Consider the following 17,732-nt stretch of genomic DNA (forward strand, 5'->3'; position numbering starts at 1 on the left):
GGTAGCGGGACTCACCCTAAGAGACAGGGTGAGGAGCTCGGTCATCCGGGAGGAGCTCAGAGTAGAGCCGCTGATCCTTCACATCGAGAGGAGCCAGTTGAGGTGGCTCGGGCATCTAGTCCGGATGCCTCCCGGACGCCTCCCTGGTGAGGTGTTTCGGGCATGCCCAGCCGGGAGAAGGCCCCGGGGAAGACCTAGGACACGCTGGAGGGATTATGTCTCACAGCTGGCCTGGGAACGCCTTGGTGTCCTCCCGGTGGAGCTGGAGGAGGTGGTCGGGGACCGGGAAGTCCCTACTGAGAATGCTGCCCCCGCGACCCGGACCCGGATAAGCGGAGAAAAAGGGAATGGAATGGAATGAGTGAAATACTGTAATAATACATGAGTGTAATAGTAATAGTAATACATGAGGGAAATACTGTAATAATACATGAGTGTAATAGTAATACATGAGTGAAATAGTAATACATGAGAGTAATAGTAATAGTCATACATGAGAGTAATAGTAATACATGAGTGTAATAGTAATACATGAGTGTAATAATAATAGTAATACATGAGAGAAATACTGTCGTGATACATGAGTGTAATGGTAATAGTAATACATGAGAGTAATAGCAATACATGAGTGTAATAGTAATAGTAATACATGAGAGTAATAGTAATACATGAGTGTGATAGTAATAGTAATACATGAGTGAAATACTGTAGTAATACATAGTGTAATCGTAATACATGAGTTTAATAGTAATACATGAGTACTATTACAAGTACTCCCAGGTATTTGCACACACACACACATATATATATATATATATATATATATATATATATATATATTTATATGTGTGTGTGTGTGTGTGTGTGTATGTATGTGTGTGTGTGTATGTATGTATATATAATATATATGTATGTATGTCTATATAATATATATGTATGTATATATAGGTGGATATATTTGTGTCTGCAGGGGCAGAGCTAGACGATGTCAAGAAGCTACTGAAGGTCCGCTCCAGCAGTGCCAACCCCACCCGCTCCTCCAGCACCTCCGCCATCATGGCTGGCCCTAAGAAGGCCAGCGTGGAGACCCAGACCATCTCTGTGACCTCTCGGGCCTCTCAGTCGGGTATTTACCCCCCTTACTCCAACACACACACACACTCAAACACACAGTCCTGGCATGCATGCACATACACTTTGTCTCCCTCCCGCTCTGGGTTTACTATTACTGCATGTCCGTGTTAGTCACACATACATGCATGCGCACACACGCACACACATACACACACACACGCGCGCGGAGGAGAGACTTCTCTTTACTTGAATCCAAGTGTCCAGTCAGGATTCCTGCTCCCTTAAAAACACATCTCACCACTTCCCAAGTCAAGGAAAACACCATCACAAAGATGGCAAAACATTCTCACAACATCCAACAGGAACATGGTGCCTTTCTTGCAATTGATTCATATATTTAATTGTACGAGTCAAATGTTAGCTATGATTTAACAACGCATTTAAATACGATGTTAGCTATGATCTAAGGTTTAAGCGTTTAAATACAATTCCTGGCTGCAGCCCTGCTGTTGGCTAAATGATATGAAAAAGGAAACATGAAATCACCTTGATTCGGCCACATGTGACATATTTGACTTAGATTGTGAAGAGAACATATGGTGTATGACAGGTACACTACATTACTACACTGCTGGTACACTACATTACTATACTACTGGTACACTACATTACTACACTGCTGGTACACTACATTACTACACTGCTGGTACACTACATTACTACACTGCTGGTACACTACATTACTATACTACTGGTACACTACATTACTACATCGCTGGTACACTACATTACTACACTACTGGTACACTACATTACTATACTACTGGTACACTACATTACTACATCTCTGGTACACTACATTACTATACTACTGGTACACTACATTACTACATCACTGGTACACTACATTACTACACTACTGGTACACTACATTACTATACTACTGGTACACTACATTACTACATCGCTGGTACACTACATTACTACACTACTGGTACACTACATTACTACATCACTGGTACACTACATTACTACACTACTGGTACACTACATTACTATACTACTGGTACACTACATTACTACATCGCTGGTACACTACATTACTACATCACTGGTACACTACATTACTACACTACTGGTACACTACATTACTATACTACTGGTACACTACATTACTACATCGCTGGTACACTACATTACTACACTACTGGTACACTACATTACTATACTACTGGTATACTACATTACTACATCGCTGGTACACTACATTAACCAACCCTAACACCACATCACTTGCTTGCTCGCCCTCTTGTGGCCAAGTGCAACAACGCAGGCGGACTGTATCCATATAAAGACCATTTAGCCACTTGTGATGATTTTGTCTCTTTTGTCTGTCTTTCACAGTTTTAACATTTGGTTCTGGTGTCAGAGCAGACGGCCTCCACGCGGTGGACACAAGCGGCCCATTTGAAAGCGAGCACTTTGATACGGTGGGGAAAAGCAGCCAGTACGAAGGCAGTGTTAAATCAGCACACTACAGTGAAGGAGGGAGACCAGGACGCTACGATACCGGTGTCAGATCAGTGGGTTACAGCACAGCTGGGAGATCAGGACAGTATGATAGTGGAGTAAGATCAGTATCGTATGATACTGGTTTGTGGTCAGGACAGTGTGAAGACAGTGTGAAACCGGACCCAGCTGTTCCGTCCATGACTACCGCTGTGAGATCTGCCCAGTATGATGGTAGTCTGAGGTCGAGCCAGTATGATACCGGTGTCATATCATCCCAGTACGATGGTAGTTTGAGATCGGGCCAGTATGATACTGGTGTGAGATCAAGCCAGTACAGTATCAGTCAGAAGTCAGGCATCCACGACTCCACGGTGAGGTCGGCTCGGTACACTTCCTCCACGCTGGATGGCGTGCTCCCGTCTTTTCCCTGGCCGCCCTCCTCCACCGCCACTGGTACCGGCGCCGTGGCAGCGGGCGGCACCAGCGGTGGCTACACGATACACCAGGCCAGTGCCAACAACGTGGCACCCGCTGGCATCACAGCACCTTCACTCTCAGGTCAGCACTTTTTAATGATCTTATTAGTAGCTTCTCATTGATTTCAATGGTTATTATATGCTGAACTATCATGACCATAATTTCATTTTATACTCATACATTTGGACTAATAGTAACTATTTGTCACAATGAACACATCGTAGAATAAATATGAATTTCATCATTCATTCATTCATATTCTGTTACTTGAGTTACATCAGGATATTCAGAAGATCACATCCAGAGGAAAGTATTAGTGCTTTTAGGAAAGATTTGGAAAAACAAAGATGGGAGTGCGTATATAGTGAGAATGATGTGAACGAGGCGTATAAAAACTTTCTTAATGTTTACATGAAGTGCTATAACAGACATTGTCCACTGAGAGAAGTATTTAATAAGCAAAGGAAGAGAAATCAGCCATGGATGACCAAGGGACTACTAAACGCCTGGAAGAAGAAAAATACACGATATAGGAGATTTATCATTCAAAACACTAAAGAAGCAGAAAAAATATATAAAACATACAAAAATAAGTTAACAAACATCCTGAGAGTGTGCAGGAAAGAATATTATAGTCAATTATTAATCAAGAATAAAAACAACACTAGAGCAACATGGGGCATTCTAAAGAGTATTATACGGAACGGTGCAAAGAAAGACTACCCTCTTTATTGTATAGATGGAAATGATAAATATGATAATATGAATCAGGTAGTTGAAAAGTTCAACAATTACTTCGTAAATATTGGACCGGAATTGGAAACAAAGATCCCAAATGACCCCCAGTAGAGGAAAGAAATGAGATCATAGACAAGAATCCCAATTCCATGTTCCTCACTAACGTCACACAAAAGGAAATCATAGATATTGTCAATAAATTCAAAGTGAAAACATCAACCGATTGCAACGGAATAGAAATGGAAAGGATAAAAAGGGTTATAAATGAGATTGTTCAACCGCTAACGTACCTTAGCAACCTATTATTCCAGACAGGTCAATTCCCAAAGAAAATGAAAATAGCTAAAGTAGTTCCAATCTTTAAAAATGGAAACAAACATCAATTCATAAATTACCGACCAGTGACCTTATTGTCACAGTTTTCCAAAAACATTGAAAAAGTATTTAATAACAGGTTGGACAATTTTATAAACAAAAATGAGTTACTCACGGACAGTCAATACGGATACAGAAGCAACATTTCAACTTCCATGGCACTGATAGAACTTACAGAGGAAATCACCAATGCTATAGATCATAGAAAGTGCACGGCTGCAGTATTTATGGATTTAACAAAAGCCTTTGACACAATTAATCATGATATTCTAATCACTAAACTAGAAAGGTATGGAATCAGGGGGTTAGTCTTGAACTGGGTTAAAAGCTACTTAGCTGACAGGAGGCAATATGTGAAGCTAGGAGAACATACGTCCGAGGAGTTAAACATATCATGCGGCGTTCCCCAGGGGTCAATTCTAGGACCAAAACTATTCAATCTACATATATAAAGGACATCTGTAAAGTCCCAAGAGACCTAAAGCTAATATTATTAGCAGACGATACAATCGCATTATGTTCTGGAGACAGCACACCAGAGCTAGTACAACAAATCACAGATGAACTAACTCTACTAAAAAGATGGTTTGATAAAAACAGACTATCACTGAACCTCAGTAAAACTAAAGTAATGCTATTTGGTAAGTGTAAAAAGGAAACGTACCAGCAAATACAAATTGATGGTGTAGACATTGACAGGGTGAACGAAAATACATTTCTCGGGGTTATAATAGACCGGAAGATGAACTGGAAATCTCACATTAAAAATTTAAAACATAAAGTGGCAAGAAACACCTCAATACTGAATAAAGCTAAATTTGTCCTTGACCAAAAAGCACTACAGTACATACGCTCTACTGCTCACTGATATTACCATATCTAACTTATTGTGTGGAGTTATGGGTAATAACTACAAAAGTGCACTTCAGCCACTAACTGTGCTACAAAAAAGGTCACTCAGGATCATCCATAATGCTGCTTACAGAGAACATGCACTCTTTATTTATAAAATCACAATTATTAAAATTTGCGGATCTAGTAAACCTTCAGACGGCTAAAATTATGCATAAAGCAAACAATAACCTTCTACCGAAAAATGTAAAACAATTCTTATCAACAAGAGAGGAGAAATATGATCTGAGAGGAAAATTTAACCTAAAACACTTCTTTGCACGGACAACACTGAAAACTTTCAGCATTTCTTTATGTGGAATCAAGTTGTGGAACGGATTGTGTAAGGAACTCAAACAATGCACAACAATGAGCCATTTGAAGAACAAGTACAAGCAGTTGATGTTCACAAAATACAAAGAAGAAGAGACCTGAACCACTGTGTACATACAATGCAACATCTAACCACTACTATACTGACTACTAACTCTTCATTGTGGTGAGTACATGGTCTGTACTCATTCATTAATGAGTCAATCAAACACTTCTTCAATCATTCTATCAGTTATTATTAAGCCTGTAGCTTCCTTTTAGTAAGTAAAAACCTTGGCTATGATTGCACTACATTGTCATGTAGACCTACAAAGTACACTTGGAAGAACAAGAGGTGAATAAATGTATTGCAACTGATGTGAAACTGATGAGGGGTAGGATTAAATAAGCTTTGCTTCTTCCTACTCCTTTTTGGACATGCAAAATTGTGAATTGTACTATGTGATGTGCTACTCTTTGACTGTATATGCATGTTCAGGATGAATTAAAACCATGAACCATGAACATAAAAACAATTCATTACACTCATTATGAGATCTGTTTTAAGGACTTGTTGCTGTTTTACTGGATTTCAATGATTGTTTGCATCAAAATAAGTCAACTTTTGCTTTTGTGACGTTAAAATGTGTACTACATTTGAATGATTATTAGTACATATTACTACAACATACCAATTGTTCTTAGTACCATTTATTAATATTAAAATGTGTATTTATCAATAAATGGCATGGTGTGACATAAATGAATCAATTATTTGTAAAAATTGAAGTCAAAAAGGAAATATGTGTTTTTCTTCATAAAGAAACAACTCTTAGTCACTGATGTTTTTTTTTAATTTATTGTTTTTCCAGTTTATGGCTTTCAGAACAATTTGGCGCCGACGTCTGGCGGCGCTGTGCTCACTGCAGGTGGAAGCAGCGCCAACACTAGTATGGCAGGTAGCGTCATGCATTATGTCATTTTCATGTTCTCACCTGGATAATAATGTGGTCAGTTGGATCCAATGTCCAGTTGTATTTTTCTCAACAGGTTATGGAGTTCAGAAAAACGTGTCCGGCATCAGCGGTGGTTTGGTGGGCACTGGAGTCTCTTCAGGTAAGCTCTAGCTCCCTCAGGTGGCACAATGCCGCACATTCGGTTATGATCCCAGTAAGCATCACGATTAGCATTGATTTCAGCCAATATTGGTAGCGTTATTATTGAGTAGCTGAAAGCATGCTCATGACAAGGTTATAGGGCTCGGCCTGGTCAACTTAAGACACCATTTTTTATTTCAGTATGCGCTACAGTTCGTCCCTCGTACGTCACTATTCCAACATCGCTCCCTCACCCTGTGGTGGTTATTCAAACATGAATTCATGAATAAATGATGGCTGTTGACTATTATTAACCAACAAATATAGAAAGACAAGTTGTTCAGTTTAGAATAAATAACCTGGGGGCTAACAAGTTAGCTCGCTATTCTTATGTCTCTGCAGTGATCCCGCAGCCATAGGAGCGTAAAGGTAACTATAGGGGTGTTATTCCATGTCCACAGGCCTCTAATAATGGTAAAAAAAACATAATTAGAAAGTCGTAAACAGGTTTTCTATGCTGTAGCTACAAAAATATTCCATTTATTAATATGGAATTCTGATTTGCTCCTCCCTGAGCTACCACCTTATCGTGGTGGAGGAGTTTTCGTGTATCAATGATCTTAGGAGCTAAGTTGTCGGGGGGTTTTATGCCCCTGGTAGGGTCACCCACGACAAGCAGGTCCTAAGTGAGGGACCAGACAAAGAGTGGACCTCTATGATGAAAAAAAACATTGGACCATGTTTTCCCTTGCCTGGACGCGGGTCACTGGGGCCCCCCTCTGGAGCCAGGCCTGGAGGAGGGGCATGATGGCGAGCGTCTGGTGGCCGGGCCCGGCCGGGCACACCCCGAAGAGACAACATGGGTCCCCCCTCCAATGAGCTCACCACTCATGGGAGGGGCCAAAGGGGTCGGGTGCAGAGTGAGCTGGGTGGCAGCCGAAGGCGGGGACCTTGGCGGTCCGATCCTCGGCTACAGAAGCTAGGTCTTGGGACATGGAATGTCACCTCTCTGGTAGGGAAAGAGCCCGAGCTGGTGCACGAGGTTGAGAAGTTCCGGCTAGATATAGTTGGACTCACCTCAACGCACAGCAAGGCTCTGGAACCAGTCCTCTCGAGAGGGGATGGACTTTGTTCCACTCTGCCGATGCCAGCAGTGAGAGGCAACGGGCAGGGGTGGCAATTCTTGTTGCGCCCCAGCTTGTGGCCTGCATGTTAGAATTTAACCCGGTGAACGAGAGGGTAGTTTCCCTCCGACTTCGAGTGGCGGGACGGGTCCTGACTGTTGTTTGTGCTTATGCGCCAAATAGCAGTTCAGAATACCCACCTTTTTTGGAGTCTCTAGAGCAGGGGTCTCAAACTCAATTTACTTGGGGGCCGCTGGGGATAGGGTCTGGTTGTGGCTGGGCCGCATGAAGTATTGGGAGCAATGGTACAAAACGATGAGGATGTTTTAGCAACATAAGTGTAAACAGGATTTTAGTTTCGGTGTCTGAAAAACAGTAAAGCTATTTTAAACTCATTCAGAAAACACAACATCTCATGTCTCTCAAATAGATCAATGATATAAAGTAGAATCATATCAAAAAGAAATATTTTTTATAGCATTTACACTATTCCTCCATGTCTAGTTGCGGGCCACAAAATATGACCAAAATATGGCCGCGAGTTTGAGACCCCTGCTCTAGAGGAAGTACTGGAGAGTGCTCCCTCAGGGCTTTCCCTTGTTCCTGTGAGGAAGCAGAGCCTATCTCTGGGGCTGAGGTTGTCAAAAAGCTCTTCGGTGGCAGGCCACGACTCTGCAGCATCGCGTGGACATCGGGGGCAGTACCTCCGGATTGGCAGACTGGGGTGGTGGTCCCACTTTTTAAGAGGGGGGACCGGAGGATGTGTTCCAACTATTGTGGAATCACAGTCCTCAGCCTCTCTGGTAAGGTCTACTCAGGGGTTCTGGAGAGGAGGATCCGACGTATAGTTGAATCTCGGATTCAGGAGGAGCAGTGTGGTTTTCGTCCTGGTGGTGGAACTGTGGACCAGCTCTACAGTCTCAGCAGGGTCCTTGATGGTGCATGGGAGTTTGCCCAACCAGTCTACATGTGTTTTGTGGACTTGGAGAAGGCATTCCACCTTGGTCCTTGGGGAATTCTGGGGGAAGTACTCCGGGAGTATGGGGTTTCAGACCAGCTAATTCAGGCTGTTCGTTCCCTGTATGACCAGTGACCAGTGTACGTGACCAGTTTGGTCCGCATTGCCAGCAATAAGTCGGACCTGTTTCCAGTGAGGGTTGAGTCTCTGCTTTTTGCAGATGATGTGGTCCTGCTGGCTTCATCAAGCCGTGAACTTCAACTGTCACTGGATCGGTTCGCAGCCGAGTGTGAAGTGGCTGGGATGAGAATCAGCACCTCCAAGTCCGAGTCCCTGATTCTTGCCTGGAAAAGGGTGGAGTGCCATCTCCTGGTTGGGGATGAGGTCCTGACCCAAGTGGAGGAGTTAAGTACCTCGGGGTCTTGTTCACGAGTGAGGGAAGGATGGAATGCGAGATCGACAAGCGAATTGGTGCGGCGTCTGCAGTGATGCGGACTCTACATCGGTCCGTTGTGGTGAAGAGAGAGCTAAGCCAAAAGGCAAAGCTCTCAATTTACCGGTCGATCGACGTTCCTACCCTCACCTGTGGTCATGAGCTTTGGGTAGTGACCGAAAGGACAAGATGGTGGGTACAAGCTGCCGAAATGAGTTTTCTCTGTAGGGTTGCTGTGTTTTCCTCAGAGATAAGGTGAGAAGCACGGTCATCTGGGAGAAGCTCGGAGTAGAACCGCTACTCCTCCGCATTGAGAGGAGCCAGATGAGGTGGCTTGGGCATCTGGTCAGGATGCCTCCATGGGGAGGTGTTCAGGGCAAGTACGACTGGTAGGAGGACCCTCGGGGAAGACCCAGGACACGTTGGAGAGACTATGTCTCCCAACTGGCCTGGGAACGCCTCGGGATCCGCCGGGAGGAGCTGGAAGAAGTGGCCAGGGAGAGAAAAATCTGGGCCTCCCTGCTTAGGCTGCTGCCCCCGCGACCCAACCTGGGATAAGCGGTAAAAGATGGATGGATGGATGGAATCCTGATTTGGACTTATGGACTTACTGGGAACCAATGAAGCGCCATAAATGAGGCATGACTGTATTAAGACTGAGTTGACTGTATGCCTAGAAAGTATCATTTGGACCCTAATACCCTAATACGTAACTTCTATGCTGTTGTTGCTGACACTCTTGTACTTCCTGACTTTGTATTCCGTGTGGTTTCCAGCCACTAGATCCCAAAATGAGGACGCATACAGAGACTACATGTTTGTCAACTCGGACAAGGAGAATCTATCGGGAAAGAGGGAGACGGAAACGCTGGTTTTGGCCAAAGACAGCGGCAAGCAGTTCAGCAGAACTACAGGAGGAGGTCCGTTGTACGCTTTGTCTCCCTGAAACATGAAATTATTATTCATGTCAACAGCAGAAGCATGAATTGAATACAAGCCATGTACAGTCGATATTTCATTCCTTTATGATCAATCACTTATTTCTCAGACTGTATTATGCAATGTTTCTGACACTTTTAAAAAAATGTATTCTTCATTCATCCTTCTTCTATGCCGCTTATCCTCATTAGTGTCACGGGGGTATGCTGGAGCCTATCCTTGCTGAGTTTGGTACACCCTGGACTGGTGGCCGGCCAATCACAGGGCACATATAGACAAGCAACTATTCACACTCACTCTTTATTAATCATTTATCATTCATTTTATTATTATTATTTACATTGATTTGATTTATTTTTATTCATTAGGCCTGTTTGGAACTGTTTGTGATTATTATTGTTGTTGTTGTTGTTGTTGTGCGTTTCCTTGCCTTTTTGTGTGCCTTAACTTTCATGAGAACATGAGAGAAGTTTGCAAGCTCAAAGCCGGGTGGAAAATGTTGTATTTTAAGGGTGCTGAACATGAACCCCAAAAACTCACTCAATCGCGCCCCCTACACTTTTTTGTAGCCCCTGCCACCAGTTTCATCCATCATCACCGGACTTGGTGGAGACATCAGTGCTGCTTTTTTTCTTTTTCTTCTTCCTTTCATTCATCACTGCATAAGCCATCCATTTTATGATAGTTAAGATTAGGATTATTATTAGGATTATTATACAGTACATCGGCCAAGATGAGACATGAATGAATGAAATAAGATCCTTTTGGGACATGCGGAGATGTGATCATGTGATGTAGCTTTGTTAAACATGTGCGTGATGTTCCAGGTTCTCTGTCAGGTGATTCCCTCCAGAAGGAGAAACTCATCACAAGCTTCAGTGACACGTCTCAGCTGAAGGCCGGAGCAGGAAACGCTTACTGTGAGTTGAAACAACAAGACATCTGCGTCCTGTGTTGCTTCAGTCCTAAGACATGTGCTTTCCTGCTAGATGGATCATCAGGAGTTCTGATGAAGGACAAAGCCACACATGCAAGTATGTATACTTTCATAACTTCCATGTGCAAACTATATGTAATCACATGGAGCCTTGGTTAGCATCATTCATCCCTTCAGAAGGTCCCACTCAAACCAACAGTCCTTACATGGAATGTACGTGCATTACATATAATGTACGTACATTACATTACATTACATTACACGTACATTACATTACATGTAATGTGTGTACGTACATTACATGTAATGTGTGTTCATTACATGTAATGTACGTGCATTACATGTAATGTGTGTTCATTACATGTAATGTACGTACATTACATGTAATGTGTGTTCATTAAATGTAATGTACGTACATTACATGTACATTACATTACATTGCACGTTCATTACATGTAATGTATGTGCATTACATGTAATGTGTGTTCATTACATGTAATGTGTGTTCATTACATGTAATGTACGTACATTACATGTAATGTGTGTTCATTACATGTAATGTACGTGCAATGTAATGTAATGTGTGTTCATTACATGTAATGTGTGTTCATTACATGTAATGTACGTACATTACATGTAATGTGTGTTCATTACATGTAATGTACGTACATTACATGTAATGTGTGTTCATTACATGTAATGTACGTACATTACATGTAATGTGTGTGCAGTACGTGTCATGTGTGTGTCTTTCAGGCTGCCGTAGTTTAGGGTGGTCTGAGATGGCTGTGTAACAAAGCAAGCACAAATAGAACAGTTTGCTACGTGCTCCATATTGCATGTTAACCAAGTGGGTGAAACCAAGCCCAGGCAAAAATTTCAATAAAAATTTGGATGCCAACCGAAAAATGTGCTATCTGGGGCAGATGTTAACTGAGGTAACACTCTATTTCACTTTAATGACACGTGGCCATTGGCTACTCAGAGATTCGCAGCAAGGGTGGTGTCTTCGGGGGTGGAGGATGGTGCTGCTGCTCCGATGCTTGCTGCTCCTGGTGGAAATGGCTGCTGGCCTTCCTCCTCCTCTTCTTGCTGCTGCTCGGACTCCTCTTCGGCCTCATTGCGTTGGGTAAGCTCCATTGTCATCAAGCGCTTGACCATCATGACCATCAAATAAGCTTGAGTCCAATTTGCTCTGTTGTGAATATGTTTTCTTCCTACTCCTTTGCCCATATGTTCATTTAGAGCATTGCTTCTCAAATAGTGGGGGGTGCGGTGAACTGTCAGGCAGGGTGTGAGAGGCAGGGACTACTTTCGTTGTTAGTGCTGTCACGGGCGGCGTGGAGCTGATAATTAGGATCCCAAGATGCAGAGAGACACATATCCGTGTAACAAAAACTTTATTTACAAGTCCAGAAAAGGATAACAAGAACAAAAATGCCAACAGGGAAAAAGTACAACAGAAACTCTGTGCTTTGCCGTGGGAAAAATATTAAATAAACTAATAACACCGCACACAGGGGAATAGCAGGAGAAAAGACACACACTGAGGCTAACACAAAACACTGCTGAAAAAATAGCCGGACAAAACCGAAATAGATACTGAAAACCAAGCAGACTCCAAAAATACAAAGTGCAAACAAAAAACACTGCTGCAATCTCGCAGGCAGGGAATACAGATACAGTCAAACCTGTCTTAGCGGCCACCTGTCTAGCACGGCCACCTGCCTATAGCGGCCACTGAAAAATCCCCCGCGACAAATTTACATGTTATAGACCCTGTGTATAGCAGTCACCTGTCCAACACGGCCAGCGGCCACCCATTTTGTGGGGCTTGTTGTGGGGAAGGAGAGACTCACGTCGCCGATGCACTTTAATGGCTTTATTAACAGCGGAGAACACTGCAGGACTTTACATCCACGCCAACATAAACACACTTCCCAACTCTCTCCAAACTCACAGCTAGCACTGAGCCTAGCTCTCCTGCTCGGGACGCCCACCGTCACTTCCCGTCACTTCCCGTCACTTCCTGATGAACTAAAGCTGTAATGACACTCTGCCGTATAAAAAGTAAAATATTAAAAACAAGCGTAAGACATTACTAGCACAGCTTTGTTCTGTGGGTCGTGGATAATAACAAGCCTAGTAGTGCTGTACAACTTTTATCCGCAGTCCCACAGTGCCCTCTACTGGTCAACATTATTTTTATTATTATTTTTTCCCTTTTTTTTCTTTTTTTTTCACTCTACTGGTCAACATTCAAACTGGACACCAACCTGTCTATAGAGGCCACCTGTCTATAGCGGCCATTTTGGAAGTCTCCCTCTAGTGGCCGCTATAGACAAGTTTGACTGTACTTATAAGGCAAGGAAGGGTAGACCAGAAAGCTGGGGTACAAGGAATTACTGACACTATGAGAGCAGGAATCAGGCAAGCATGGGAAGACAAACTGGCAACAGGTTGGTGACAGAGCACAGTCTAAGTAGTCCCAGAGATAATAGAGATAATAGAGATAATTGTCTGCTGGTGTGCAGGAGCTCCTCCCACATGAGTGCACAGGTGTGCTGCAACAAATAACAGACAGAGGGCAGCAGAGCAGTACCACAGCTCATGACAAGTGCAGGCTTGCCAACATGTACAAGTGTATATATGTATGTGTGTGTGTGTGTGTGTGTGTGTGTGTGTGTGTGTGTGCTTTTTCACCCTGCCAGCTACTGTTAAAATGAGCAAGTCTCAAAGAGCAAAGTCCTGCTAGAAACATAGAAAATATATCCTGACTATACAGTATGTATGAATAGGAGTGTTTGTGTATGTTGTACATGTACATCGGGGGTGCACGTGCTTTTTCAGCATGCAAGTTACAAGTGGACGTGATCTATCTCTTCCTATAAAACATATCAAGTATATCAAATGTAACTACTATACTAAATACTAATGATGTACAGGTCATCAAAGTAGTTGATATCACTCACTAATAACTGATACGGCAGTAAAGATAATGACACATAATACCTGAGTAGTATGTCAGGGAAAATAGCTAGCAGGCGTTCATCATGTGTTACGTCCGGTTAGCATTTGCTATCAAACATGACACATATACAAGACATGAACATGATTTAGTCAAAGAAGTCCAGGTGACATATTCAAGCATCATGAAATCATAGTTGAACAAACGCAAGTGTAGAAAACACACATTTCTATAGCGGAGTTGATGACGGGAAGCAAAGCCATCAAACTATTGACTTGTTTTCTACACGACGAGTCAACACACAAGTTTTCTTCTAGATATAAACATCTTACCACTCACTTAGTTTATCCCATCACCACAACCACTAAGATGACACGTCTCTTCAGCGCTTCATCTTTGACAACCAGGAGGGGAGATGACCCATGTCATGGGACATCTACCAAGTGACGTTTATACGATCCACCCAAACTACCTTGGCGATAGACTGGTAGCTCACGATGGACGTAATGGCCACCCCTGGTGTAGAGAGTGATTGTTTCATGACATCATGATCATATCAATTATCCCTGATCAAACATTTTATGATGAAATCAATAATAAGATGGAAATAGACTAGTTAAGTAGTACTAACTAGTTGCTAGTTGTAACAATGCAAAGAGCGTGTCATGTAGATTCCTCTTGGTGCACAAATCAAGTGTAAACGTGTGCAGTAAAAACAGAGTTGTGAGACTAGCAACATGATGACCGTACCAACATGAGCTAGACATACACGTGGCCTGGACTAGCATCACAATGCAGCCTTTTTTCCTCATTTATTTCAAAAGGGACTCAATATAGTCAGTCAAATTCAAACAGGAAGTAGTTGTACCAGATTACAAGAAGAATGAATACAGCCCCCCATGGTAGTATACAGCAGCAGTAGACACAGGCTGCACTGGTTTGGCTTTTTCCAAATATGAAACTGGTATTGTAAAGAACAATACCAGTGTAAGTGTAACACTTTTATAGTGCATGCAGAGCTAGATGAAGCTGCTGGATGCTGACCACTCATCATACTGCACTGCCATATATCAGGAGGTTACCTACAGCCACAAATGTCAGTGTTGTTAGACTGGGTGCTATGTGGAGCGTGTATGTTATTTGTCATTTCAACTCGTACAAAACTAAAGAGATATTGTTTCTTAGCGGAGGATGTGAGGAAGCTGAAGAATCGAGTGGCGACCCTGGAAACCGAGTCGGCCGTCGTGTCCGCTCGCACCAGTCAGCTGGCGGGTAACGGTGGCAGCACCTTTGCGGACGGAGGCGGTCAACAAACTGACATCTTCCTGGTAGGAGGAGGTGGCGGAGGCTCGGACTTAACTTCTGGTGCTGGTGCACAAGGCATTGGTGTCGGTGCTGGAGCTGGAGGGGCGGCTGACACCAGTGGTACCAGCATAAGTGGTGGTGCTGCTGCCAGTGGTACCGGCTCCAGTGGCAGTGCAGGTTCCAGTGGCACCATGAGTGGCAGCGCTAGTGGCACAAGCGTCAGCGGGGGCTCCAGCTCAGGTCGCACTACCATCGTAAGTGGCAGCACCCACGCCAGTGGTACCAGCGTAAGCGGTGGGGCTGGTGCCAGTGGAACCGGCTTGAGCGGCGGTGCTGGTAGCAGCGATAGCGTCTCAGGTGGCAGCGGCAGCAGAGGAGGCACCGACTTGAGCGGCGGTACCTCCTCTCGTCACACTACAAGCTTCAGTGGCACACGTGTGACCAACTTCAGTGGCGGTTCCAGCGGGTCCACTTTCACAAATGGCTTTTGGAGCAGCGGTACTGATGGTTACATGGATGCTGCTGCGCTTCAAATGGCCATCCAGCGTATGGTGAGAGCTGAGATGCAGTCACAGGCATTCCAAGGTGCGTTTCCGGGCAGGACACACGACACGCAGCACGCCCATCATCTCATGTTCAAACCTCTTTTGCAGCTTTTCTGGCATCCTCGATGCAAGGAGACAGAGGACTGCCTGGACCCAAAGGTCACCTTTGCTTCTTTTAGCACGCATGCTGCTCTACACTGCACACTCACACCTTAAAGCGACAAAGACGTGCTCCAAAAGTCAAACAAAAATGCAGAATCCCAACAAAAACAGTGTGATGAGATGTTTTGTTTTGTTTTGAGGGGAGTGCGGTACGGTCATGTAGTCCTGAAAGTAACTACTACTACAGTATAGTACGTATACTGACACTCATCATAGGCAAAGCTTGCTAAAGATGTGAAACATTCTCACTATGTTCAACTGGCATAAATCATTTCATTTTAATATTAAAAAATAACATTTTACATTACAAATGCACGATATGGCTTTTTTTCAGACTGATACCGATAACGTTCAGCCTCTCAAAACCGATACGGTACCAGTAACTTTTTCAAATGTAGATGGAAGTGTAGTTAGTGCACATGTGGAGATAAGAAGGACTGGAACTAATTAGGATGTGTTGATTAGTCCTAATGAAATACGATGACATCACTACCATCAGGAGAACCAGAGTATAGAGGGGGAGGAGCTGCCTGCTGTGGCCCAGCAAGGTGCATTGTATTCGGACACACGCTCCCAGCAGCCGGTGTGATGCCGCGGAGGTCTCTGGCAAACCTTTTGGACCTTTTGCAGTGCTGGCGTTCCAAGTAGCTGAAAAGCGTTTTTTCCCCTCATTGTGGAGCATTTGGTACAGCCAGCACGCCAGATGTCTTCATCTTAAAGCAAGTGTTTGTTTACAAGTGAGCTCAGGAGAACTTACGACAGACCGCAAACGTCACAGGCAGGAGAAAATGGAGCGCTTGATTTGCTCACCCGCACAGGTTATCTTGCCTCATTGAAGCGTTTTTTTTTATGTTTTATAAATGATCAGTTATGGGATCTATTTTGAATGTTATCAGATTTATTGGTATTGTTACAGCCAAAACTGTTGGCCTTTGTGTCTGTATGTGTTTTTGTATCCACTGGGAACGCCACGTTACAGGTATGACATCATAATTCCTTCATATTGGTCGGATAATTAGCATGCACCCCTGATTTAAAGAACAAATATTATTGTAAATGAATAATGTAAATGTTTATATCATTGGAACATTTCAAATCATAAAGACATTCCTATCATAAACAAATATTCAGATTATGTTTTATTGTTGCCAACTCTTTTAAAGGTGAACCAATGATCCAGGATGCTACTTATGACCTTGACATGACCTTGACATGTGTCCAATGGTTATTAATCATGGGTCATGTTTTCCTCCTGGCAGGTGATCCTGGTCATCCTGGAATTCCAGGTAAGGAATGACAAGTGTCGTGTTGCATTCAAGAAAACATCTCATTGGATTGTCACTCCAAAAGGAAAGACAAGCTAAAGAAGAAGCTAGCTTTTTGATCAAGATTGGAAGTGGTTGGCTGCAAGTTGACTTTGTGAATGCATCATGAGTTTGAAAGTAATGCAACGTGGAGTTCACAAGCCATGAACTTTCATTCATTATCAATGTGACCTTTGATCTCAGGTGTACCTGGTGTGATGGGTCATGAGGGCCCTCAGGGTCCCAAGGGCCAGAAAGGAAGCCAAGGTAAGGAGAGTTATGTGCTTGAAACTAAGTTTGATTTCACCTGCTAAGTATCTCCACGTAACGTGTCTGATCAGGTGAGCATGGCTTGGAGGGTCCTCTGGGTCCACGGGGGCGTGAAGGTCCATCTGGGCCCAGAGGTGAACCAGGCTTTGGATCCAAAGGTGAAAAAGGTACATATTGTATGTCCACGCTAGCGTACATCCACCAGGAAGTGGTATGAGCCTTCTGTCTTTGTGTTCATGCAGGTGATCCCGGATCAGTTGGCCAAAAAGGTAAAATGACAAGCCGCCACCTCCACATGGACAGCAGTGTTC

General features: G+C 43.4%; 1 protein-coding gene across 1 annotated transcript in view; it reads left to right on the plus strand.

Annotated features, from left to right (window-relative positions):
- Window positions 1–17,732, plus strand: part of col17a1b (collagen, type XVII, alpha 1b) — a 40,626-nt gene that overhangs the window by 14,415 nt on the left and 8,479 nt on the right. The window contains exons 9-22 of the mRNA XM_054798064.1: window positions 971–1,126; window positions 2,479–3,144; window positions 6,252–6,338; window positions 6,430–6,495; window positions 9,768–9,911; window positions 10,758–10,850; window positions 10,920–10,964; window positions 11,853–11,996; window positions 15,021–15,725; window positions 15,794–15,844; window positions 17,107–17,133; window positions 17,356–17,418; window positions 17,493–17,588; window positions 17,664–17,690. Coding sequence (XP_054654039.1) covers window positions 971–1,126; window positions 2,479–3,144; window positions 6,252–6,338; window positions 6,430–6,495; window positions 9,768–9,911; window positions 10,758–10,850; window positions 10,920–10,964; window positions 11,853–11,996; window positions 15,021–15,725; window positions 15,794–15,844; window positions 17,107–17,133; window positions 17,356–17,418; window positions 17,493–17,588; window positions 17,664–17,690 — 2,370 coding nt within the window. The remainder of the gene's footprint in view (window positions 1–970; window positions 1,127–2,478; window positions 3,145–6,251; window positions 6,339–6,429; window positions 6,496–9,767; window positions 9,912–10,757; window positions 10,851–10,919; window positions 10,965–11,852; window positions 11,997–15,020; window positions 15,726–15,793; window positions 15,845–17,106; window positions 17,134–17,355; window positions 17,419–17,492; window positions 17,589–17,663; window positions 17,691–17,732) is intronic.

Source organism: Dunckerocampus dactyliophorus, chromosome 14 (genome assembly GCF_027744805.1).
Source record: "Dunckerocampus dactyliophorus isolate RoL2022-P2 chromosome 14, RoL_Ddac_1.1, whole genome shotgun sequence".
Lineage (NCBI taxonomy): Eukaryota > Metazoa > Chordata > Actinopteri > Syngnathiformes > Syngnathidae > Dunckerocampus > Dunckerocampus dactyliophorus.